This window comes from Leptinotarsa decemlineata, unplaced genomic scaffold (assembly GCF_025532065.1).
Source record: "Leptinotarsa decemlineata unplaced genomic scaffold, Ldec_3_MD MMD2_tig00026299_RagTag_RagTag, whole genome shotgun sequence".
Classification (NCBI taxonomy): domain Eukaryota; kingdom Metazoa; phylum Arthropoda; class Insecta; order Coleoptera; family Chrysomelidae; genus Leptinotarsa; species Leptinotarsa decemlineata.
Window position 1 is genome coordinate 2,625,693 of NW_027412676.1, and position 26,862 is coordinate 2,652,554.

General features: G+C 32.8%; 3 protein-coding genes across 4 annotated transcripts in view; 2 read left to right on the forward strand and 1 right to left on the reverse strand.

Moving 5' to 3' along the window:
• Positions 1-1,959: 1,959 nt before the first annotated feature.
• On the forward strand, positions 1,960-8,381 carry LOC111503517 (RNA 3'-terminal phosphate cyclase). 2 transcript variants are annotated; one of them, XM_074180681.1, is made up of 5 exons: positions 1,960-2,198; positions 2,253-2,370; positions 3,987-4,554; positions 4,672-4,930; positions 8,255-8,381. In XM_074180681.1, exons 1-5 carry the CDS (start codon positions 2,154-2,156, stop codon positions 8,315-8,317), a joined length of 1,053 nt encoding a protein of 350 aa, XP_074036782.1. In that variant the 5' UTR covers positions 1,960-2,153; the 3' UTR covers positions 8,318-8,381. The 2 variants fall into 2 exon arrangements, with proteins under 2 accessions (XP_074036782.1, XP_074036783.1); XM_074180682.1 differs by lacking the exons at positions 1,960-2,198; positions 2,253-2,370 and adding an exon at positions 3,535-3,669.
• Positions 8,382-8,602: 221 nt separating this feature from the next.
• Positions 8,603-26,862, reverse strand: part of LOC111503521 (uncharacterized) — a 34,099-nt gene continuing 15,839 nt past the window's right edge. Inside the window, exons 5-9 of the mRNA XM_023157848.2 lie at positions 24,554-26,307; positions 9,718-9,799; positions 9,513-9,665; positions 9,269-9,418; positions 8,603-8,930 (exon numbers count right to left, since the gene is read on the reverse strand). Of these exons, the coding sequence (XP_023013616.2) occupies positions 8,716-8,930; positions 9,269-9,418; positions 9,513-9,665; positions 9,718-9,799; positions 24,554-26,307 (2,354 nt within the window). The 3' untranslated portion in view covers positions 8,603-8,715. The remainder of the gene's footprint in view (positions 8,931-9,268; positions 9,419-9,512; positions 9,666-9,717; positions 9,800-24,553; positions 26,308-26,862) is intronic.
• On the forward strand, positions 14,562-19,559 carry LOC141484956 (uncharacterized). Its single transcript, XM_074180680.1, has 5 exons — positions 14,562-15,842; positions 16,029-16,193; positions 16,315-16,752; positions 17,021-17,669; positions 18,387-19,559. The coding sequence occupies exons 1-5, from the start codon at positions 15,836-15,838 to the stop codon at positions 18,478-18,480; spliced, it is 1,353 nt and encodes a 450-aa protein (XP_074036781.1). The 5' UTR covers positions 14,562-15,835; the 3' UTR covers positions 18,481-19,559.

A 26,862-nucleotide genomic window follows, 5' to 3' on the forward strand; every position in this document is an offset into this window, starting at 1 on the left:
CGGAATGAAAAAATAATGAAACAAGATATTTTACCAAAACCACTTAATTTAAAAATGTGACAGAATCTTGAGTTTCCTTTTTACAGTTTAACCTTTGGTATTATTGATATCTCTATTAGTATATTTGATACTATGAAAAATTTTCATTCTTATGAATAGCTTAATTATGTAAATTTTTGGAAAATTTTCACAGAGATGAAGAAAATCTACATCCTTCATTAGGTTGAAATTTCTGTAAATCCATTGTTGAATAAACATTCCAACTGATATATAAAATTAATCTGGTGGTGAGCGCAAATTTCCAAACATGTTTTTTTCCGTAGTATAAGCTTTAAAATAGCTTAAATGACGATTTACATCCAAAGTCCTGCACTTCGTGCTGGAAGAGTGACCCACATAACATGTTTGAACTTGAAGAGCTTTTTTTAAAATGTATCCACAAACGTAAATGAATGAATTTTGAGTACATACATCATTTTTATAATCATATTCCGGAAGGGCAAGAGCTGGAGAGAAGTGATTCTCATCTGATATAAATATATCATTTACGTTTGTGGATTGTATACTGATTAATAAATCATCTAAATTATTCTTACAATTCATATGATTGGAATGAAAATAATTTAGGCAAAACAACTTCCGGAATGCCCTTTGAAATTGTATGGGGGTCGGATTAACATTATTTCTACATTTTTGTCTTACAGCACCAAAAAAAAATTCAAGACAATCTGAATTGAGTCGTCTCGTTTTCAAATATTTATAAGTTAGTTTGAAAAGCTTATCCCATATTTTAATTACACTATTCATGGAAATAATCCAACATTTTCTAAATCTGACTCGATTTGTGACTTTTTTGTCCACTGAATTGAAAATTTCAAGATTTTTCAAAAACGTTAGAGCCTCTTCAAAAAAATCTAATTGGAATTTCGAACCTTCAGAAACGTTTTTGTATTTATAGGAATGTCGTAAAGAACACGAATTCAACAAATCAAAAAGGTTATTGAGTGTCTCTATTACTTGTATTGTACCAAAAGAAGAAGCAGGAAGTAAGTTCATTGCCACGAATGGATTCATTCCACTGGCTTAGAACTTGTATTGCTAGACTCACTTTCATTTGTTCAAAATTGTTTGGATTGATATGTGATTTGGTAAGATTTGGTGCGAATCTATAAATTTGCCCTATGTCTTGATGCTCATAAAAAGAGCGCACAAAAGACCAAGATGTACTTTTGCCTTCAAAATAAAATGAATGTTTTAAAAAATTGTTTCTATTGGCTTTTATCAAATGACTTCGATCAAAAATATAAACAGTTTTAACTTTGACAATTCATAAAAGTTAGAGCCCATGTCACACACAATGTCATCAACATGGATAATTTAGAAATGCACTTATCCAAAATATCACGTAGATTTTTTGCTGGTAGTTGTGATTCAATGAAAAAAAGCAATAGGTTGTTTCCAGGGAGAATAAAGTCCTCTAGCCATAATAACGAGAACATTTCTACATATGGAATTCCTCTTATTTGCCTCTCCAATATCTTCGAAACCAATAATTTCATCACATCAATCTAGCTTCCTCTTTGAAGATAATCACTTGGTGATCGAAACACGTGTCGAGGTGTTAAAAATAGTGAATTCTTGTTGGGAAAAAATTGCAGTAATATTGATAAACCTGTTGTCGCTTTAGATCCCTTTTTGATCTTCTCCCTTCGTAAAATTTTCAATTTACTTCGCACTGTTAGTTTTCCTGGAGTATTGCTGCTTAATTTCAACTCAGTTTGCTCTTGCTTAAATAGCATAATTTTAATGTATACCGAGTTAGGTAGGTACCTTTTGTAACTAATTACCTACCTTATTATGTTTTCTCAGTGCTCACAGACTAATGGAGACAACTAAGCCCGAGAATGACGTGAAGACAACCAAGTCGACGCATGCGTCTACGAAAAAGGGACACAAAATGGCTGTCTTTGTCGCTTCTCTGTGGTAGGTAATCTCGGATTTGGCCATAGAAAATCAGAGTAGTTCCGATATTCTTTGATTTGGAACTTTGGCATATAAACGTTTTTGAATGTAAAACTGGCTTCGATATTGATTATGCCCAATTTAAAGTGAACAAATTTTTATGAAACTAATTCTTCATAATTTAGCACATAATGTCTAAAAATTATATCGAAATAGATGGTTCTCTTTTGGAAGGTGTAAGTTTTATTTGAATATTGAATTGAAGGTAATATTATTGAGTATATTTTCAGGGTGGACAAATTCTGAGAATTGCATTAACAATAAGTGCACTCAAAAAAATTCCTGTTCGTATTTTTAATATAAGAGGGGGGCGAAAAAAACCAGGACTAATGGAACAACATTTAAAAGGTACAATCAGTTATTTGTCATATTCATTATTGCCTATTAAAAAAAGGAGCTAAATAACTTATTAATACCTATCTTGATGAATCAATTTTTATAAGATTATTCTCTTCAAAAAATCGAAATGAATATTGATTAAATTATTAGATCCCTTATAAAAACTTAAATAAGGCATATAAATCATAAGTTGGATATTTTCTGTTTAAGAAGAATTTTAAGTTTTGCCTTTTCTATATCTCCCTTAGATTTTTTCAGGTTGTATAAGGTGAACATTCTCTTGAAAAAAAAACAGTCAAAAATTACCTTTACTGGTTTTCCGGATCCAGAGATGACTACAATTTCCAGGAATTGTTATATTCCTGATTATAAGCCAACATTTTTCAGGTACACAGTACACACTCAAAATATTGTTTTGTCGTAAAGAAATGTATGTAAAATAGTAAAAAGTATTTAAAAAATGAGAATGGTGAATTCAGAAAGATGAATGTAGTTGGTTCAACATTTTTTTTCGTGTAATTCATTGTTAAAATGAAGACTTCTTTCATTTTGTGTCTGAAAGTAAATTCTGTACATGATACACACATCTTTATAAAGAGTTTATTTTGAAATTAATTGCTACCTACTGTTCTTTGAAAGTTTTCCACAATTACCTTTCCCCAAAAGTATACCCCTTCAATTTAAATGAACGACTCGTTTATACACCAAACTTTTACTTGAAGAAGTTGCCACAATGTGAATAAATGGAAGCATTTATATATCAGACTTCAGATAAAACGTGTGGTGGGAACGCTGATTTTGTTTGAACATTTTGTTGAGTGGTCGTAGTTGATGAGTTTCAAAGCCTAGTTTGAACATTTTAATGTACTCTCAAAGAGAATGAACTAATTTAAGTTTATATAAGAAAGGAACATTCAGAAGTTTGTTCAAAGTTCTATAAAGATATGTAGAGCATATAAAAAGCTTTTATTGTACTTGATTTTTTCTTCCTTTCTTCACAAGTTTCTCTCATTTTTTGTTTAATGATGGAAGTTAGAAAGCCAAAACGTTTTTTTTTCCCAAAATAAAAATAACTTTTTCAATTTAAATTGAATTCCTATAAATCTGTTTAAAAATCTGTTTTTCCGTTAACCAGCTGTCGCACCTTTACGAACGACAACCCTCAGAAGTCGAAACTTGTGCGAGCTAAGGATTAACGAGGTCTTACCTTTTAACGTGTGATTCCTAACACAGGTTGGACGATAGCAAGTGAAAATCAATCGTTCAGACTAGGGTTTGAACCACCGACCAATATGGCAGTCAATTCGAGTGAGTGAACTAAGCACCCACGTCGAACCGCCTGGGTACCAACCGACCTATAGTTGGGAATGACTAGGTGTATGACTGTGTATATGTACTATTATTGTGACAAGAGCGGATTTGTCTCTACCGGTGACATAAGGTCGTATTGTTATGAAAGAAATGAATGCTTCGTCTTATAATGTTACTTCAAACTACACCATTGAGGATCATGAATCTGATTCACTCCACTCCTTACTTAATTTTCAGTTTCATAACAGCAAATTTAATTGAATATCATGAAACAAAAACTATACTCGTCATTATGCATGGTTTTTATATTTCAGGTGTTGAATTACTTAGAGATATATGCTCCGCCAATGTTAATGGTGCATCACTAGGTTCTACAGAAGTAGAATTTTATCCAGGAGAAATTAAAGGCGGTAATTTCCTTGCACAGGTTAAAACTGCAGGTAGCATTAGCCTTCTTCTACAAGTAGCACTTCCATGTTGTTTTTTTGCAAAATCTTCAACAACTCTCACTCTACGAGGTGGAACAAATGCGGAAATGGCCCCACAAATTGACTACACCACAGAAGTTTTTAAACCTATAATGGAAAAATTCGGTGCCACTTTTGATTTTGACTTGGTAAGGCGAGGATATTTTCCCAAAGGCAATGGTGAAGTTGTTGTGAAAGTAAATCCCATAGAAAAAGTGTATCCTGTTGAACTTATTGAGCGAGGTAATATAAATTCTATTTATGGATGGAGTTTTGTTGCGGGAACTCTTCCTGAGAGACTGTCACATCAAATGGCTGATAGTGCAGGAAGCAAACTGAGAAGTTTTGGTGATGTTCGAATTGAAAGGTATAAAGAAGATAGAAGCATAGCACCAGATACTGCTTCAGGAATTTTGTGAGTTAAAAAAATTATTTGAGATGCATTCCAAATGACATACAAAAGTTTTATTATAGTCTTCAACAAAAGTTTGAGACTCAACTATCATTTCATGCAACTTTTCATTACTTTCAGGTTGATTGCTGAAACAGATACAAAATGTGTTTTAGGATCATCTGCACTTGGCAGAAGAAATGAAAAAGTCGAAGAGACTGGTAGAAGAGCTGCTGAAGAGTTGATCAAACAGTTTGAAGAGGGTGGTTGCGTAGATGAACACAGTCAAGATCAAATCATTATTTGGATGGCTTTAGCTAAAGGGAAGTCAAGGATACGAGTTGGCCAAATCACAACTCATACTACCACTGCCATATTCTTGGTGGAAGCATTGACTGATGTAAGGATAAAATTTATATCGGAGTTGGTGATGATGGGGGTTTGTTTATGCAAAATTTCATCTACTTCTTATGTGGAGGTGTACTTGAAATATTTATCCTTATAATATAAAAGTATTGATAATTTTTCATAAGTTGAAATAAAAAAAAAAGAGAAATGTTATTTAACCCATACACATGTAGAGTTGTATATAGTGAAAGTGATTATTTAGTCATAAATGTGATCATAATAGTATATTATGCAACGATCATGTAATGATGGTTATTAAGAAACGAGCATTAACCGGGATACGAAACAAGCCGAAGGCGAGTTTTGTATGGTATATGCGAGTGTATTAATAACCATTACATGAGAGTTGCATACGCTATTTTTTCTAAACCCGATAAATAATGAAAAACTATAAATATTATATTTGTATTGAACACATTTACAGTAATTAACTCATATTTTTTAAAAAAAACACAAACTTAATGGTATTATCATGGATATATGAAAACTATAAAGATTCTAATTATATTTATATTGAATATAACAACTGTAATTAATCTGATCTTTTAAAAATATTGGAGTCGATGGTATTCCTTCTATATCGCTGTTTTCAGACATTTTGATAATATAGGTTAGAATCTAGGACAAACAAAGGAACAGGATTCTTGATTAAAAAATTATGGGTTTCTATTGGTTGATAATCTGTATCGTTATGAAAAATCTGTATCATAATGGATATCATTATGAAACGGATTATGGTCATATAAGTGTATTGTTAGAGTACGGGTGTAGAGAAACAATTTTATATGTCAAATAAGAATTTGAAAATGTGACTATATATAAATTTGGTTCTAAAGTGTCGAACAATAATTGTGTGGCTCTTCTCTCTTCCTTATTAAAAGGTGGCCTCTATAAGGTTATACTTACAGATTGATGTGGAAATCATAAAGGAAAAATCGAGAGTACTTGAAACAAAACAGATAACGTAATTCTGAATGGTAGGTTTGTAATTGATAGACCATGTAGTAGAAAAATATTTCAGTAAATCATTTTAGTTACTTATTACACGCTTTATTGATTTGATTTTAGATGAGTAATCAATTGTATCAAGTCAATTTTTAGAGTTCTGCTCATGACAATTGATTTTCTTTATATTATCATACAAAAAGCATGCTCAAATTACCTACAATTTACAGTTAAGAAATAAAACTGGTGGTTTTTGAAGAAAAAAAAAGTTATAGAAAAAGGAATGAGATGAAAGTGTAAAATTGGGATGTCAATCAGTTGATATTGAATTTTACTTCATGAGTATATTTTTATGTGAGCATCTACAAAAATCGGAGCATCTCAACACATTCATTTTAGCAATGTGAATTTGGTATCGTGACCATATCTGGAGTGATGAAAAATATAACATTTCTGGATTCAAATTCCAGTCAATAAATATGTGGTTAGATGCTCGATTCATTAAACTTCATTATGTAATATTCAAAAATACAAGTAAATCTTCATTAAACTTTATTTTGTAATATTCAAAATACAAGTAAATCTTTCCTGATTTATTACTATTAGTATTATTGAATTAATAATGCTTATTGAAATATATTTTCCTTTTGAATTTGACTTGAATAGTTCCCCCCTTTTAACTTTTGAATGAAACAAGATATCAAGCTTGGACAAAACTTACTTAAAAAGGCATCATTTTTAGTACTTTTTGATAAGACAACAGTTTTTCATCCCTCGTCGCTGAGAGGATGCTACCACCTTTTTTCTTTCAAATAAAAGGGGGGTTTTGTGATAACTCTTTTGATAGGTATTTCAATTCCATCCAACATTTTTTTTTGAGAATAGGATCAGCCATTCCTGAGTAATTAGCAATTTCATATAATTTTCAAGGATTCACAAACAAATGATACATATCATAATTTTAAGAAAATATGTATTCTAAACTCACGCCAGTTCATTCCAGTAAATGTTTAAATTGGTCACAATTCATTTCCTGACAAAAATGTAGTTTGTTTACAAATCCATTTATGATGCACTATTTGGAACCTTTGGTGTAATAATAAATATTACCTCTTGAAGATGATCACTTGGTGATCGAAACACGTGTCGAGGTGTTAAAAATAACGATATGGTGTTGGGAAAAAACTCCAGTAATATTTACAAATCCATTATGGAATATTTCTGAGGTAATTTCGCTAGTAGCACCTCTTGGTCTAAACATGAGCTCTGGAGTAGACTGTGGTTATGTAACGTGAACTTGAGATTCCACCAATCCTCACAAAAATCTAAGGGTGTCATAGCAGGTAATCCAACAGGTCATTCTAAGGAACCACGTTTACCTATCCACTGGTTTGGATAGTTACTTTCAGACCAGCTCTCATAATAAAGAGGTACCTCATCTTGCTGAAACCTAATATCAGTTGAAAACTCATTTGGGTTTGACAATTTTTCAAACTGATTGACAGGCAAATGTGATCCCAGCTCTCATAATAAAGAGGTACCTCATCTTGCTGAAACCTAATATCAGTTGAAAACTCATTTGGGTTTGACAATTTTTCAAACTGATTGACAGGCAAATGTGATCCCTTAGAAGAGCCCACTAGATCACTTGATATGAAGCCTCTAGATTTTTTAGGGAATATGTGATATCTGAAGTGCACGATACACAACCTCAATTCATTTCTGAACTCGTGGATAGAAAAAGAGGTGCTTGCAACGATATTACTTTAGGAACATTCAATAATATATAAAAAACATTTTTAAACAGACTTCATTATTTTCATTGAGTGAAAGATAAACATTTTGAATATTTATTGGAATGAACAGAAGTGACTGTTGAATAAATTATTTCTTGAAAATGATATGTGTAACTTATTTTCAAATTCTTGAAGCGGATATTAAACTGCAAAATACTCTGGAACAGCTATTTTGATTTTCAACAATAAATAAAAAAGTATTGGATAGAGCACTCTAGATCATGTTTGAAATGGTGACCAATTTAAAATAATTTACTAGAATGATATTTATCATTTGTAAATCTTTAAAACTAACATAAAACTGCTAATAAATCAGGAATGGCTGATCTGATTTACAAAAATTAAAAATGTTTGATAGAGAATTGAAACACCTATCAAACGACCCCAATTTTTATAAAAAAAAATTGTAGCACCCTCTCGACAATGAGTACTAACAATGATACTTTTCTATGTAGATTCTGATGAAACTTGATATCTTGTTACATTCAAAAGTTGATATGAGGGAGGGGGCTATTTATGTTGGCATACTATGAATATTTAAATGAGCAATTACATTTTTTTATTAATTTTTTCAGGTGAGAATCAAAGTTACACCAGCTGACAACTCCACCCACATAATTGAATGCAGTGGCTCGTAGCTAGGATACAAATTACACAAATTAATATTGAATGTTTATTTATAATAAATTTAAATTATATACACTTCAATTACAATTCATTAACAAAACCTTTCAACAAGTTTGTTCTTATGCAGTGTCAGACTGGCTATATAGTCAGAGTGGCGTTTGTCAGGCAGACCATGGCTTAGGTGACCCCCCACTCTTCCGCACGGTGCTCTGTACAACCTATCCTTGGCTGACCAAGCAGCATTGTGGAGAGCCACCTTGCACAGTTCTTTTTCAACAGATCATATGTTACAAATATAATAAAAAAAGATTTTTTTAATCATTATAAAAAATATAAGTATAACGTAAATAATACAAATTCATAGGTAAACATGTATAAAATAAGTTGTGATGTTGCCCCACACTATTTCTCAACTCAACAAATGCCTTGAAAATCTCAATTCTTGCCTCAAAACTCCATCAAATATTGCTTCTGGTTCAACAATTGTAATATTCTGATTTTGTTTCTTCATTTTTGCATATTTGGATTTATGTTCTGGAGATGCTACAATTATAAATTTATTTTCGCCGCAATTTTTTCCTGGATTTCTGGAAACACATTTTCCACCGCTTGCCTCAATGGCACCTAGGAAATGAAAATTTTTACTGGTCTACAAATTGATTAAAAGTGATATTGCACAAATAGTATACTCAACTCAAGAACAAAAACCTCAACGTAAACTTATATTCAAATGGAAAAGTAGTGTATTCATTTTTAACGAGGTATGCCATTTTATACAATATAAAAAGAAAATCTTGAAATTTTTCAAGTGATTAGTGCCAAATTAGGCTTCAGGATGATTACATAGTGCCAAGACATCTTCAAAAAGCAGACAAGACTAAAGATTAAGAGAAAATGTAATTAAATGCAATATATTGTTGTTTGCAGCTGTTTGGTTGCCCATTATATTGATGTCAAATTACCTTTCAATACATCAGCAGCATTCGTAACCACCAGCTGGAAAGTATAATTTGCCAAGAGTTTATTATTAGCAGCTCTGGTAAGCGACTCTTTCAAGGAAAATTGCCATTTTATCTCGGCTTCAATATCAACGAGAATATAGTCCCATGGATCTGAAAATGAATATTTTTTCAATTGAATACACTTATGATGTTCATCCTATTTTGTTGAATCTCACGAGTGGAAATGATAAACGTTGATACTCACCAAGAAACTCGTTCATTTTTTTGGAAGCATGGATCCATTTTGGAGAACAGATGGGTTTTCCTTGTGCAACGGCAGTTAGCAGCTTTTGAGACCTTTTCACATGCTCTGTTACCAAAACTGTTGAAGAATCTACGGTATCCACAATACTTCCACCTAAAGTTGAACTCGAATTAAAATCATCAGGACCATTAAGAGGTTAACATACCCAAATGTTTGATAAATGACTCGAGCTGAGGACTTTCTAACATTGTGAATACAACTTTTGGCTTCAGCTTTCTCTTCAATCTCTAAAAAAAATTGTTAATGGATAGATTACTTCAAATTTATTTCAACAAAAACACAAACCAAGGATCTTCAATTTTCACTATAATGGTGGAATGACTTCAAAGTTTTTTAGGATGTTACGTTCAGATACAAATGAGAGAGAAAGAAATTGTTTCATCTAAATGTATTTACTGTGCCAAGAGCAGTAATGTTTCTGTTGGATGAAGAATTACACAGAATTATACACGGGCAGGCCCAATTCAGATAAAAGTATTACAGTGCTACATAGTAGTCGATGCAATTCAGTGGATAAAAAGTAAATTATAATAATAATACAGTTTCAAAATAGTAGGATAACATATAGATCAACAAGAAAAATTCACAAGGTATAACAATATGAACTGATCTAATTCTTGCAGGCAAGTAACACTAAACACAATACTACAGCCCAAGCTGAAAGTATTAAATAGCGAGGTCAAGAATATTATTTTTGAAGCGGAGAACTGATATACTAATACTAAAGATTTGAAGGTTCTTGTTATGAAGCTGTTGTATGAGTAAATCAATCTGTGAAAAGAAATATAAAAGGTTTGCACCTGCCTAGTTGAACGACTGGGGACAAGCAGAGTTAATTTGGAGAGAAGCTCCGGGCTGGTACTCAGTCTGTTGATAACTGATAGTCTCTGTGTTTTCTGTGTGCCTCGTTCTAATGCAATATAGTCATTGTATACATACATATTGAAGGCTTTGGAAATTGTGGTGTATAGCCTCGAGTTTCACTTTATGTGTAACTTATTGGGGCTTACAAAATGTGGAACAATAATTGAGATAAGATCTAACCAGAGAAAAATAAAGGGATTTGATAGCATCGATGTTAGTAAAATTGCAGGTGGGTATCTTTATAATGCCAAGCATCTGAATTACAGCGGAAATATGTTATTTATAGCTAAGTGTGGAGTCTAGGAACGTGTTAGGAATCACACGTTAAAAGGTAAGACCTCGTTAATCCTTAGCTCCTACAAGTCTCAACTTCTGAGGATTGTCGTTCGTAGGGGTGCGACAGCTGGTTAATGGAAAAACAGATTTTAAACAGATTTTTTAAACACCTAGATTTTTGGCTTCAAAAGCAGAATGTAAAGTCAGATTATTTATACTATATTCAAATGTGATCGGGTAATGTGTTCTAAGAAAGCAAGGAATATGTTTGGATGTGTTCAAACATATAGGATAACAAATGAATAGAATCAATTGAACCAGAAGTAGTAATGTCATAAGAGAATATTTCCCACTGTGATTTTGTTGAACTCAATGGAAAGTTATTTTATCAAAAACTAATTCAATTATTAGTTATATATATTTTATTATATATATATATATATATATATATATATATATATATATATATATATATATAACTAATAATATTCTAATGTATTCTATATATATATATACATATATATATATAGAATCGAGAAAGGTTAATGCAGTCAAGCTGCTGGAAAATAATTCCATAAAAATCAAAATATGAATAGTTAAGTACTCTTTGATCATTCCCATATATATATATATATATATATATATATATATATATATATATATATATATATATATATATATATATATATATATATATATATATATATATAAAAATAAATAGAGATTTTATCGAGTGTGCATGATATAAATAAAAAATTAAACAATTTGTGGACATAACACTCAAAAAAGGGGGGCAAACCGCGGACACGTGTTTCCGGCTATTGGCCTCATCAGCGCGGTGCAGCCAAGTGTAAAGATGGGAAACACTTGTTTGCCGAAATCAGGAAACAACACAAATGTGCGGTTAGCTCCTGTTGTTGACTCCGTGCGTTTGTGTTGTTTCCTGATTTCGGCAAACAAGTGTTTCCCATCTTTACACTTGTTACAAGATGGGAAACACTTGTTTGCCGAAATCAGGAAACAACACAAATGTGCGGTTAGCTCCTGTTGTTGACTCCGTGCGTTTGTGTTGTTTCCTGATTTCGGCAAACAAGTGTTTCCCATCTTTACACTTGGCTGCACCGCGCTGATGAGGCCAATAGCCAGAAACACGTGTCCGCGGTTTGCCCGGACACGGGTGAATATTATATTCTAGTTTATTTAAAATTTCAGTCAGAAGGTCATCTAGTACAAAATTGCAAAGAATTGGAGATATATATATATATATATATATATATATATATATATATATATATATATATATATATATATATATATATATATACGGTGCAATCGTGCATCCTATGTGTAAAATTGTAGGTTCACCTGGCGTCCGCTGTCACCCTGCGTCCGATATACGGACGCCCAGTGACCTCCCCGAAAAAACATCACAGAAGGCATCATGATAGCATCCAGAGTCCGAAAATATAAAAATCTCGATGGACGTTATCTGAGCCGGAACCAAGACATCCGTATAAATTCGGGTTGACGCATCGACCGCAGTGGCGCTGCAGTTTATACATATGTATATAATAATCCATGGCGTGGTTTCACTGTGCGTCCATACATACAGTTATTGTCGCCATTGATATACCGGCTAACTCGGCATCTCTTTTTCAACGCAGGTGATGAAATTGGAAATCTGTTTTTATTGTTGGTGGGAACAATAAACACTTATCGTATGTAATACTCTAGCGGACATCTCAGCATCTTTTTTTTATATGCAATTGAAGTTTTAGAAATCAAGTATTGTATACCTGCGACCATAAGATATATTTACAGATAAGGACGTACTAACGGTGGGTTTGGATTATTTCATATTGAACTGTTAAATCAAGTTGAATAATTGGAATTTTGGAATTAAAATATATAGAATTAATTTATATTTTATATTAATTTGTTACTATTACTGTTTATGACAGAGACAAAAGATAGTTTAATATTGAATCTACGTAAAACAGAAGCTTTTGCTTATTGCAGACCTGTATGTTAACGTGATTGTTTTTAAAATGTATAACAGGTGTGTAAATAATATATAGTTGAACCAAATATTCCTCCTAACCGAGATAAAGGAAGATTTATTTAAAAAAAATTATTTTGAAGTTAACATATTTAACTACAAGAGATCAAAAATATGATAAAAGTCAATGGAAGTCATTTTGAACATTTATTGTAGAATTTATTTTTATGAAACCTAATTTCGTTTATCTTCATATCGTACTAGTTGATAATAAACATTATCAATTCTGAAATTTGTAAAATAAAATTAAAATTGATAAAATGAATTTGAACGAATAATCAGAATGAAAAATGTGTAACAAATAATGTTAGGAAAATCAACGAAACTCTTCTGAGATTTAGGAACCTAATTAATAAAATTGAAATATGTACTAAGAAATGGTAACAATATTATATTAAAACGCCAAAATCACCAAAACTTTATTAACAAGGTAGGAGGGAAACGTTGATCTCAAAAATATTGGGGAATAAAAAAAGTCATGAGGATGACTAGGGCTGAGGAGGGAGGTACTTTTCGAACACTGCCGTACGCCTCTAGTAAATTCGAGAAACGTTTACTACAAGTGTTTTTACGTACAAAATGAAATAAGATGCACAATCACATGTTTTGGATATCCGCATAAGGAATTTTTCATTGTAAAGTCTCACCGAGCTTCTATATTATATAGGTACCCATAGACAACACTGCACGTGTTTAGTGTAGAAAAATTCGTGGTTTTTTCCTTATTTGTTACTCAGCGTCCGTAGTGAGTGGTACTTTGTTGCGATTTGTAATGTACTCGTTTAGGAAACGAACACATGCCATGGTGGCAGTGGCAAAAAATATGGGTAAGTACATTTTCCGTGTACTAAATATTTTAATAAATTCTACCACTAATTCCAAAAATTGCTTTTTCCGCTCCGAACGATTCTTTTAATTTCTTTGGACAAGTTTGAGAAAGAAAAGTCCATATAGGCTTTTTTAAAAGAAATATTTTTGTTGATATAAGCGGACAAACATTATACGGGTAGAAGGAAATGGAAATAGTAAGTTCAAATTGACTGTGACCCTTTTTGTATCTGAAAACAAAAATAATCTAAACCTATTTTTTTCTGATATACAAAGTAATTTATCAAAACGTACCGAATCTTAAGTATCACATATCTTTAGAATTATTTAACCGATTTAAATGATATTTGCACAATAATAAAACTGTCTGGGACTGAGCTAAAGCTAAATCAAACGGCTCGAAACTTCAGGGCCAGAGTTGATTTTTTTCAGCTTTAAACAATCATAGTTTTGCAGAATGATGGTCGTTATTGAACTATACTTTGTCAAGTACAACATTCTGTAACTTTTACTACTATTGTATCACCAAAAAATTAACAAAAATATATATAAATAAGAGGCAAAAGTAATTTCATGCACCCCATTTATTTTTCTGAGTGATTTTCTAAACATTTTTTCCTACTATTTGATTTTGTATATCATGACTTCGGATGTAGAGGAGAAATGACCTTTATAACGCAATTTTACTCAATTCGAGTAGTGTGCAGGTCAGAATTTAGTGGTAGAACTTGGTTAAACCACATAAATGTACCAACCAGTTTTTGAATCTGAATATGTGTTAGCTTTGTTAACATATTTCAATTAATCTTGAGATGATATAGGACGTCAAATTTCGAGAATTTTCATAATAATTTCCAACCATTTCCCCTCTACTAAGTCATACTGAACAGCTTCAGTTGGTAGGATATAGTTCTTAAAAACAATAATAAATGAGGAGCAAGAGTTAAAGGGTGTTGCGTTTAGTAAAATACGAAAAAATGGAATCCAACCCTAGAATTTTGAGGTGATAAAACATTTTTAGTTCAAAACTTTCCATCATTCTAAAATACTGTGATGAAATCAAGTTAATAACGTCTCAATTTGTGGGAATTTTATTTCGAAATTAACAGATAATAATTATAATAATAATGTGTCTTTATTATTTTGAAATCCATATATCATACCACATAATCGCAACAAGGAGGCGGTATTCAACTTAGTTGCTCTTCCATACAACCTCCTGCTCTTCCATACAAATAGATATTAATATAATTTGAATAAATAATACCTTTTTACTGAAAGGCCAAAAAGGTGCAGTCAATCTTTTTTGCCATTAATAACTTCCCTAGACCATTGTTTACTAGAAGGGTGCTTGATTATATATATTATATATAATAACTTCCATTCATTGACTTTTTGTGGATAGTCATAGATTTCAATATATTACTTGAAAGATGTTGATTTTGAAAAATATCAAAGTGAAAGTGAAAAAGTGCGGCTCTGAATATTTTAACTGTCCGAATAGTTTTAGGTTTGAATTAGATACTTTTTTTATATGCATCTTTGTTTTCAAAGACAAAATGGCCTCATTTCATACTAGGTACCTACCGTGTTACTATGTCCATTTCCTCCCGGAACACCCTATATATAAAGAATTGACTTTATTGGTTTTAATTTTCCAAAATTTTCTTCAACATTCTTTAACAAAAGCCCAAAGCCTTTCAGAAGTCATTGTTATTCTAAGCTTTTGTGAAAGCACTTGCACAATGTGGATCTGTATGAGTGCGAGAGACCGTCACGACAGTGCTCTCTCTCTTGAACTCATACAGAACTACAATGAACAAACACCCACTTTCTTAACAACTAAAAAACAAATGTTCACAATAATCAGTAACAGTGATATCCAAAATGCTTTCGGGTTTTGTTAATGGATGTTTTGTATCTAGAATTTTGGAAACATTAAAATTTTGCTTTTCTAATATTGTTCTAAATAGGTATAGTACAGGCGTTGCCTGAGTATAGTGAAACTTTCATCTACTGGGTGTCTCTAGTATATTGAACATCTCTCAATTTTTCAGATATCTCTGAAGAAAGCTTTACGGAAAGCGACGGAAGCGAATATGTTTTCAGTTCTACAACGAGTAGTTCTTATTGTGATACATCAGCCGATAGATCAAAAGAAACTGTGGCTGGATACCTCGAAGTGAATCCAACTATTTTAAGAAGTGCTCAATTACAGACGATTTCGGCTGCTAGCATGGGAGGTAAGCTGTTACTTTCCGAAATACTGATAAGGAATTTTACAAAAGTAAAAATCATGAGCTTATTAACATTTTTAATTTTACCGTTTCCTGGTCATATTTATACCAAATGTAATGTAAGATAAACGCAGCATCTGAACTATGTAATATGAAACAAAGAAGCTAAATAACCTATTTAATTCATTCCAGGATGCAGTGACGAAATTGACATAATATTGTCCGAGAGTGATAATTTCACCACATTAATGCCAGTAGAATATGCAGACAAAACAATTGCAAACAACAATTATGATAGTAACTCTAATGTCATTACTACAAGTACGCCTACTATTAACCGAGATAGAGAGAAATTGGGTAAGAAATTCAATCGAATATAATTTTTACGAATGCATTTCAGCAGAATGGGAAATACAGAGCACTCTTACTTGATACTATAATTCATACAACTCAAAAAACATAATTTAATTAATTTCAGAATGCAGTGGCGAAGTTGCCATGATGACGTCTGAGAGTGGTATTTTCACCGCATTAAAGTCTATAGAATATCCAAGTAATATGATTGCAAACGACAATTATGATAATACTTCCTCTGCCTGTACAAGTACGCCAACTACCTACCAAGATAAAGAGAATAGTGTGGTCTATAAAAGGAGGAGAAAACATCACTGTCCCTATTGTGATGTGCAGGTGAACAATTTTGCAAGACACCTAGAGAGGCAACATGGTGATGAACTAGAAGTAGGACGCTTTCTCGCGCTGGATAAAAAAGATCCAAATCGAAAAAGGATTATCAACAAAATAAGAAAAGAAGGGGACTTTATCTCTGGCAATTGCATACCTGTTCAAAAACGGAAATTTGATAATAACAAAGGAGCATCCAGTGATACGCTACTCCCTTGTATCCACTGTAAAGGTAAGTTTGGACAAGAAGATGTGAGATCTCGACCTTTTACTTCCCAAGCAAGGGTTTTCATAAATGCGTACTGAGTCAATACGATTAACACTACTTTTGTCGATTTGAAGAGTTAATTTATAAAGCCACTTCATTTTGAAAACAAAATATGTATCTGTGTGGTTACAGCTCTGAAAAATAACTCAGCATTCAATTAATATTATATTAATTAAATATTTGAAATTGAAATTAATTGTTGTATTTTTCAATTTCATTTGTTTCATTTCAGGATACTATATGAAGAATACATTGAGACGACACGTTGCTCGTTGTTCCCTAAATGCAGAAAAAAAGAACAATAATAGGCGCCATCGACATCAGTCAGACAGCCAGACCCTACTAGCTGGATATTTCGGACCAAATGATCCTTTGCGAATATCCGGGGTTTTGCAGTCATTAAAAGCTGACATCGTGTCTTTGGTCGCAAAAAGAGACAAAATAATATGCGAAGTTGGGCGAAGGTACGTGAAGTGTCATAAAGAAAGACATTTAATTTCCGTAGCGAAACGTTATATGAGAAGGCTGGCAATAATAGTGATAGAAGTTAGAAAAATACTGGAGGACAAGTCGCTTACTCTCGCTACTCTGTTACACCCTACGAAATTTAAGTATATAGTTATAGCTGTTAAAAGTATTACAAATTACGATGCTGGACAAAAGGCATTTGGTTCTCCTTCTTTTGCCCTCCAAATGGGGACCTTGATAAAAAAAGCTATTGCAGCATATTACTCTTTAGAGGTACAAGAAAATATGAACTCGGATAAGCTGGATGAATTGAATGTCATGAAGAAACTGATAGAAGAAGAATGGGCCATCGAAATATCGACTGAAGCTGCACAAAACATCAATGTAAAGCATCAATTGCTGAAGATTTGGCAGTAAGTTTGTCTCTTTATTAATTGATTAATGTGGTAAATAAGTGTTTCAAAATTGAATCTTGTATCCTTTTTCTGAATATAATGCTTTTTGTGTCAGTTTCTTTTTCGAAGAATCTTAGAGTTTAGTACCTTTTAACAGACTCATTATACTCGATTTGTATTCCGAAATGAGCTTTCCAATTATTTCCCCTTCAATGAACCACTAACTGTTCGACAATATTTCAATCAGTGGCACAACAATTTGTTTTGTGTACTATCACCTGTTTTCAGGTGAAAATTTACTGAACGTTGCATAAGCATCACTTTTAATAAGTTGTAGTTCGGCCCATAAAACTTGTTAACTCTTCCAAGATTTCCTGATCGATATTTAATCACTTCTAGAAATATTAGAGGTATTTAAAGCTTTTATAACTTTTTCCTGAACAACACTTGCATATTTCTATCTTGTTCTCTCAGAATGATAATGCTTAGTCAGTGTCGATACATTCTTCTTTATTTTCATTAAAGAGCCCAAAGGTTACTTTATGTGAACTTTTGAAAATATGTAGCTCATAAAATCCTGGAACCAATGTTCCATAAACTCGTAGCACAGTTTGTGGTCGAAACCTCCCCAAAACCAATTACAAGCAAAAGCTGTTGTTTTATTTGACCAGAAACACCAATATGAAATTTTTGCATGCCTCACTATTGCTACTACATATTTTTTTTCTGTTTCAGAAGCTCAAAGTGTATCTGGAGAGCATATTATCCGCGGCCAAGGGGCATCTCATACAAAATGACAAAAACGAAAATGCATTTAGGGCTATCATAGAAGCAGCATACTGTAGTCTATTACTGTTCAATAAAAGAAGAGTAGGAGAGCTTCAGAGGATTCCACTGGATATTTATGAACGATACATTAACGAAGAGATAGAATCGGGCGACTTTGATATGCTGCTATCACCAGCAGAGAAGATCTGCATCAAAAAATTAAAACGTATTGTTGTACGTGGAAAACGAGGCAGAGGTGTACCAGTGCTCTTTGAGAAAAACATTAAAGAGGCCTTGGATATCGCTGTCGGATTTAGAAGCAATTTCTGTCTAGCCAATAATCCATATTTATTCAGTATATGTGGTACAGATGGACCTATAAGTGGCTATCATGTTTTTCGAAAACATGTAACGAAAGCATTGGGAGATCCAAAAAAAGTTGCTTCCTTAACTTCAACAAAGTTGCGGAAGCACTTGGCCACGATTTCGCAGATACTGAGGATGGATCAGGAAGATTTAGAGCAATTAGCAAGTTTTATGGGCCATACCACTAAAACCCATCAAGAGTGGTATAGACTGCCATCTGACATATACCAGACTGCAAAAGTCTCTAAAATTCTTCTGATGTCTCAAAAGACATCAATTCAACAATATAAAGGCAAAAGCCTTTCTCAGCTGGATATTGATAATAGCATTCTAGAATTGGGAAGTGACAATGAAGATAATGTAGTTGAGGATGGCAGGCCCCAGAACTGGCCCACTACATCCGTTGCTACAACATCGACCAATGAACAACTACAAATGGAGACTGTCTCTTGTCCGAGAAAGCCAAAAATTTTAAGGAAACAATGGTCTGAACAGGAAAAGAAACTCACTGAAAATTTTTTCAGTGATCATCTGAGGAAATGTAGAGCACCTAGAAAAGATGAAGTCCTATCTCTGATGCAACAGCACCCTGGAGTTTTTCAGGACAGAAAGTGGGACTCCATTAAAGTATATATTTGTAACAAATATAATAAAAATAAATAAATGAAGGGCTAAGGGGGTAAGGGAACTATGCCGTCCTGAACTGCATAAAAATAATTTTGTTAGTTCAGGTTGTATTTTCGCCCTTCCCTTAGAAATATTTTCTGATTTGGATTACCATGTTTGTTTTGTTAATCAATAAGTGCACTTTATATTTGCTAACAAATTATCATTTCATTTTATTGATCACCACATTTTAGTTTAATTTTTATTAAAAAAAATTTTTAAAATAACATCGTATGTCATTGAATATTTTAAAATTTCTCGAGATACTCGAAACAGTGAAATAATAATCATAAAATGGACGCTGAGTGTATCACCCGAAAGTCAGGAATGCGAACTCAAAACCTTAGAAACGAAATAAAAACGAACAAAGCAAATAATTATATTGGAAGTTGTGTAATCCTTTAGATGTACCTAAGCGTATGTAGTTTTTGCAGACGCCTAGTAAACCTGTTATGTGTCACGGATTCCATGTAACCTGATTTGGAGAACTCACTTATATACTCCGTACATATGCCGGAAGCCCACTGCAACGAAGCTGGACCGGATGCCCAGTGGTACATTATATAAGTATATATATATATATATATATATATATATATATATATATATATATATATATATATATATATATATATATATATATATATATATATATCTCCAATTCTATATATATATATATATATATATATATATATATATAGAATTATTCCATTCTTGATTTGTATCATACACACTCGATAAAATCTCTATCTATATATATATATATATATATATATATATATATATATATATATATATATATATGGTAAAATGGATTAACAGGGTCTCTCAGTCAAAAAATCAAAAATCAAACTCTGCTTTACTTTGCCAAGCTTTCGCTTCTAATGGGAAGCTTCTTCAGGGCACTAAAAATGAGTGAAAAACAATAAATTGAAGATATAAATTGACGTAAAAGTTAACAAGTATACGATTTTTTTGTGGGTTTGACAAATGTCATACACACATGGGTGTGACATATGTCACAAAAAGAATTTGAAGCTTTATAACTTCTATTTATTATATGCGAGCGCTTTCGATATCTGGCTGTGCTGTCATCTTCAAGGCTCTACTCAAACTGAGCCTTGAGTTGATAATTTTGAATCAATTCAAAGTAAGGATGTCAATTTTATGTCAATAGACAGTGTGATTTTTTTTTTCATTTTATTTATTATGGTGACCTATATTGCTTTTTTTGCAACGACAAACATGTATTTTATTACAAATTATGAAACAACAAAAGTTAATTGGCGCTCCGGGGCGACTTGATTGATTCCAGTGGCGTATTTGCTTTTTCAGCTGCAGGAAAAACCTGCAGCACCACATCATTTGAAGATCTTGTTTTTAATATTAATGGATGTATTCAGGTTTTTTGGTGTCAGATTATTGATGTCTGTCTATTTTGTTGATATCGTTTTCTTTAATTTTCATTTCAGCCATCTATAAAAATTGCCTTTTATTTGAATCTGGTTCAAAATGGAGAATGTTAGAAGCACAAGAATTTTGTTTTAAATTTTTACAATTACTTTCATGAAGAGCTATGCGGGCTTTTAAATTGTTTTTTGTTTGTTTGTTGCAGGCATCCAACTTCCTTATATGAGATTTTGGTATTCTTCTTGTTCGAATACTTTAATGATTTTGCTGGAAAGTTCAGAGATATAAGGAATGGATGAGTATTTGAAATTGAGATTTTTAGCCTGATTGTTTTCTCTGATGTTAATGATATTAGACGAGTTATTATATAACAATTTATCAAAAAACTTTGGAGGATGAGAGTTAATCAATAGAATATTGAAAAAATGCTTCAAATTGCTCACCCAATGTAGGGCGAGATATACAGGGTGTCCCTGGACTTCCTCTTTTCCTCTCGGGAATGTATAGATGGGGTCAAAATATCACCAGTACTTCATATAACTTTTTTTCCTAAAATCCTTCGTTACCAAGTAACGGGCCCTCGAAGTTACAAAATGAAAAATGTTTTTCTTTGATAACTTTTCAAGTGAATATTCAAAATCATCCAAATTTTGGTAATTGACTAAACAAATGAATTCCGTCGATGAGCTTTCATGCAGGAGTCAGTTGTTTTGCTACAAAGTCAGGAACGGACTACCCCCGATGGTCCACACCCCAAAACTTTGAAATGACAGATATTTTTCAATATTTTTCAACAAAATAAGGTTACTTGGACAATTTTATGAATAAAAGTACTCGTGTGGAAAGTCGATCGGAGCAACGAGTCTTGATAAAAATGTAGTTCTACTCGACGACATCAAACCCGCTCGTCCACCATTATTTGAAATGAATAATTATCAAAGCAGAAATAATAATGATAGCGTTAATTCAACAACATTTATAACAGGAATAATACAAAGTATGCTGAAATGAAGTCGTAAACAAAAAGTACAGTACCTATATGGAAGTTTAAGTCACAATTGTGATAGCAGATATTTTTTCAAAAGAAATATCAAGTTCTGTAGATTCGTGGTGTTTTTAAACTAACAAGCTACTCTACTATGAAATATCGAATTCATTCCATATTTTGTATGTACATAATACGTGTGGAATAATCACGTTTCGTGTTGATCAGTTATCTGAATCTCATGAAACTCAACATTCGAATGTTTCAAATTCTTCTTCACAGCTAAACTGTTGAGGAGTTTCACTGATAATTATAATTTTATGGGAGAAATTCTTCAACACGAATCTAAATTTAGCTGAAAAAACGCACATCGGAAAAAATATTTACTATACTAATAAAAAGCAAACGAATGAACTACAAAAACGGCTGCACATGATCAGGTGAAAAATATCCAGGGAATAATTATGTTCCATTTCTTTCACAGATGTTGACAAAAAAACCTTTTAGAAAGTTTTGATAAAAAATGAGAAACTGGAATGCGATTTTGTTTTGTTGAGTGGTGCGTTGTCATATGACTATCATTGTATTGTCAATATTCTATAGGATATTTTGAATTTTTTTGATATGGCCGAACAGTTTACATTCAATGAATATGCAGATATGCATGTATTTTATGGACGAGCATTTTGTAATGCTGCAGAAGCTCGTCGTCTGTATTCCGAGCATTTTCCCAATCGAACGGTACCGTCAAGAGAAACATTCGAGCGTGTCGATCGCAGCTTGAGGCAGACAGGTATGTAATAATTGATAATTAATTTGAGCACGTTGTTTTATTTCGATATTATTGTAGGTACAGTTTTGCCAAAACGAGGTGGTGAGGGCGCTCCTAGGACTGTACGTACCGTTGTATTGGAGGAAAATATTTTGGAAGCCGTCGCTGATGATCCTTCAATGAGCATCAGAAATCTATCAGAACAGTTCCATACATCCAAGTCCACTATTCATAGAATAATTAGGGAACAACTGCTCCACCCATTTCACATCCAGAAGGTACATGCCATGACACCTCAAGATTTTCCAGCACGACTGGAATATGCCAATTGGTTCATGGATAGGCAAAGAGAGGATATGACTTTTATTAATCGAGTTTTATTCACTGATGAAGCAGGTTTCAGTAGAGATGGAGTTATCAACTCTCATAATCTCCATATATGGGCCGAAGAAAATCCCCATGGGATATTGCAAACCAAACACCAACGGAAATTCAACGTGAATGTTTGGGCTGGTATCATAGGAAACCATCTTATAGGACCATTCGTTCTACAGGACCGATTGAATGGAGAACGTTATTTGGAGTTCATTCAGAACGATTTGAATGGACTTTTGGAACATGTTCCATTGCAAACCCGAAGAGATATGTGGTTTATGCATGATGGCGCTCCTCCTCATTTTAGTTTGATTGTGCGTGACCATCTGAACCATATTTTCCACAATAGATGGATTGGTAGAGGTGGGCCATATTCATGGCCATCGCGGTCTCCGGATTTAAATCCATTGGATTTCTTTCTGTGGGGGCATCTAAAAAGCCTTGTTTACGCTACACCTATTCACACAAGAGATGCATTGTTGAATAGAATAACATTACATTGTGAAGCCATACGAAACGACCCTGGAATGCTATTTCAAGTACAGAGAGGGTGTCTTCGCAGACTAAGAAAATGTATAGAGAGAGAAGGTGGTCATATCGAGCAGTTTCTGTAGCGGATTTTTCATTTCTGTTTGCTCTTGAGCCTCTTGAGTTTCGTTAGTTAAACGTGTTTGCATTATAAAAATTCGTTATGAACATTTTACCTATCATTTCCATTTTCCTTAAAAACTAATATTTTCGAATAATGGTAGACATCTCAGGATAAATGTTGTTGAATTAACCATTATTATTTCTGCTTTGATAATTATTCATTTCAAATAATGGTGGACGAGCGGGTTTGATGTCGTCGAGTGAAACTACATTTTTATCAAGACTCGTTGCTCCGATCGACTTTCCACACGAGTACTTTTATTCATAAAATTGTCCAAGTAACCTTAATTTGTTGAAAAATATCTGTCATTTCAAAGTTTTGGGGTGTGGACCATCGGGGGTAGTCCGTTCCTGACTTTGTAGCAAAACACCTGACTCCTGCATGAAAGCTCATCGAAGGAATTCATTTGTTTAGTCAATTACCAAAATTTGGATGATTTTGAATATTCACTTGAAAAGTTATCAAAGAAAAACATTTTTCATTTTGTAACTTCGAGGGCCCGTTACTTGGTAACGAAGGATTTTAGGAAAAAAAGTTATATGAAGTACTGGTGATATTTTGACCCCATTTATACATTCCCATCTATACATTCAAAAAACCAAAATAATTTTCATTTCCTGTGGATGACAGGACAGATAATTTATATTTCTGCCTGAATAAGTGGGTTTAGTGTAAATGTGTGTAACTACCTCAGAAAATTTTCATAACATATTAGGTAACCCTTGTATGTATTATTTTGCAAGCAATATAGCGATGAAGACAACACATTTTTTTTTTCATTTTAAACAAAGATGTTTCATATATGGACCACTCTCATTGAAATCACGTTCTAAGATGAATAAAAGCTTCTATGGATTAACAAGCTTTTTTTGTATAATGACTATAACAAATTAGAAATTTTCACTAACCTCTGCAGAACTCAATAGAGTTTCATTTGCCACACTCCTCTGACCCCTCCTAGGTGTTTCCAAGGTCTCGTTTGAAATGGACTTGCCTCCTCTTTTTGATTTTAGAGGTGTTGCAGAACTGTTTATGGTATCATTTTCATCATTTGTGACAGTATGGTGTTTTTTGCTATCATTATAAATTTTATTTACATCACTTTCCTCACTTGTGGATAAAATTTTAATATTTTTATCACTTCTACTAATTCGTTTTGATGATGAGGGTTTTTGGTTAATTAAACTTGCTTCATTATTTGTAGTGTTTTGATATATAGTTCGTTTGTTAATTTTAGAACTTTTTCTTGATTTTTTCGATAAAATCTCAGAATCTGAATCAGAATCGACATCATTTTCTTTTCTGGATTTAGTAATAGTTTCAGCTTTTCGCTTTGTCATACCAGATGTATTTGGTACAGTATTGTTGTTCACTGTGGTTCTTCTAGTTTTTTTTAGAGGAAAAAGTTCTACAGTTGATTTCTTTGAAGATTCTGCTGTGCTCATGCTCCTTCTATGAGAGGTGATAGAAACTTTTATTTCATTTAAAACAGGATCTTTTCTTGGTTGTCTTTTCACTTTAGAGCATTTAGATTCCAACAAAGCAAAACTTTGATCGACGTCACTTTTGACCTCATGAGATCTGCTATCTTCTGAATTATGACTCCTTTCCAGATTCTCATCGTCATTAACTCCTAACTGTAATCTTTCTTTACCTTTAGTTCTACTTTTAGTTCTTGATAACCGTTCACAGGTATCTTCAAAGTCATCGGCTTCATTGTATTCTTTTATCACGTCTAGTTTATCGTCTTCAGCGGTTGCCTTAGTTTCACATTTGTTATTTGAGTGCCTTCTTTTGGACATTCTTCTTGAAAGCCTGTTATCATCTTTCATCTCCTCTTTCTCGTTTACAGAGGATGTTGAACTTTCTGTCTGACTTTTTCGGCGAGTACTCTTTCTTATTTCATGTCTAGAGGGTTCTTGTTTTTTATCTTCTTGAACACTCTCAAAAGGTTTTTTCACAAATGCATCAATTTGACTCAAGGTCTCTGAGATTTCAGATCTTTCCTCAGCTACACTTTTTTTTTCTGTTCTTATAGATTTTCTGTACTTTAGTTCTTCAAGAGGTTTCTGTACAAATGCTTCAATGTGACTCAAAGTTTCTAAATTATCTTTTTGGACTGCCGTTTCCTCCATAGCTATCAATTCTTTTCTTTTTGGTAATTTTGGTACAATCTCAAGTGGTTGTTTAACAAAATTTTCGATCTGACTCAAAGTCTCAACATCATTCTTTCGTGAATCTGAAGTTATTTTCTCCAGCAAGCTTTCCACATGGATTGATTTAACTTTTTTGATGGGCGATTCTGGGATACCTTCTTGGATAACTCGAGAACGTTTCGTAGAAGAACCACTCGACTTTTTCACTTCTTCAGACATCACTTCATCATTTAAAATATGTAACAATGGATTTTGTGGACGACTAGAACACTGAGTCACCACCACTTGCACATTGTCATCAGCAAATGGTATTTCTGACTGGGTTTCATTGGCCTGGGTCTCTGAATTGTACACACAGGTGGAAGTACTCATTGAGTCAGTTGCAACGCATGAAATGGAATTTGAGTTTTTGATAATGTCTTGGGCAGTTTCTTCTTGGATTTTTTGAGTGTCCTGCATATATACATCTTCCTGGTCCTTCAATGAAGGAGTCATTGATTTTTTATCTGAAAAAAGTAATACCTTTATATACATGGTGACTTGAAAAATCATTATCACTGATTATCACTGTCTAAACGCAATATCTTTTCTAGTTTTCTTCTGTTCCATGTTTCAATCAATTCAACATGACTTGATCTTGAATACTATTCATTCATTAAAAACCGCCATAAACTTTTTATTCAATTTAGTCACGTATTTTTTAAAGAAAGATATCACTTGTCAAATATTTCATTTCATTTTTTATGTATCAAAATGAGAGAAGCTACTAAGCTCACATTAAAAAAAAATTAGTAAACACTCGCCCACAAAGAATGAAAAGTATTGAAGACTGAAGACCAGGTGAAACTGGAGAAAATGTGAAATTGCAGAAAGTTTTCATCAACAAATACAATGATGAGGAAGCTACTATTTCGCATATGAAATGTGCCAAGGACCTACAGATATTATGAGTCATCACTTGATAGATACTAGGAAGTACCCATTTTTCATTTATTTTTTCTCTTTTATTTGTAGTCACATGGAAAATAGTTACAAATTATCTCTTGATTTTCTTCTTTTTT

Bases quoted from the DNA above. Each gene is read 5' to 3' on its own strand.
- LOC111503517 (XM_074180681.1), top strand. From the start codon at position 2,154: ATGTCTAAAAATTATATCGAAATAGATGGTTCTCTTTTGGAAGGT. The intron at 2,371-3,986 runs GTACAATCAGTT...TTTATATTTCAG, and splicing joins AATGGAACAACATTTAAAAG to GTGTTGAATTACTTAGAGAT. The intron at 4,555-4,671 runs GTGAGTTAAAAA...CATTACTTTCAG, and splicing joins GATACTGCTTCAGGAATTTT to GTTGATTGCTGAAACAGATA.
- LOC141484956 (XM_074180680.1), top strand. The intron at 16,194-16,314 runs GTAAGAAATTCA...AATTAATTTCAG, and splicing joins CCGAGATAGAGAGAAATTGG to AATGCAGTGGCGAAGTTGCC. The intron at 17,670-18,386 runs GTAAGTTTGTCT...TTTCTGTTTCAG, and splicing joins CAATTGCTGAAGATTTGGCA to AAGCTCAAAGTGTATCTGGA.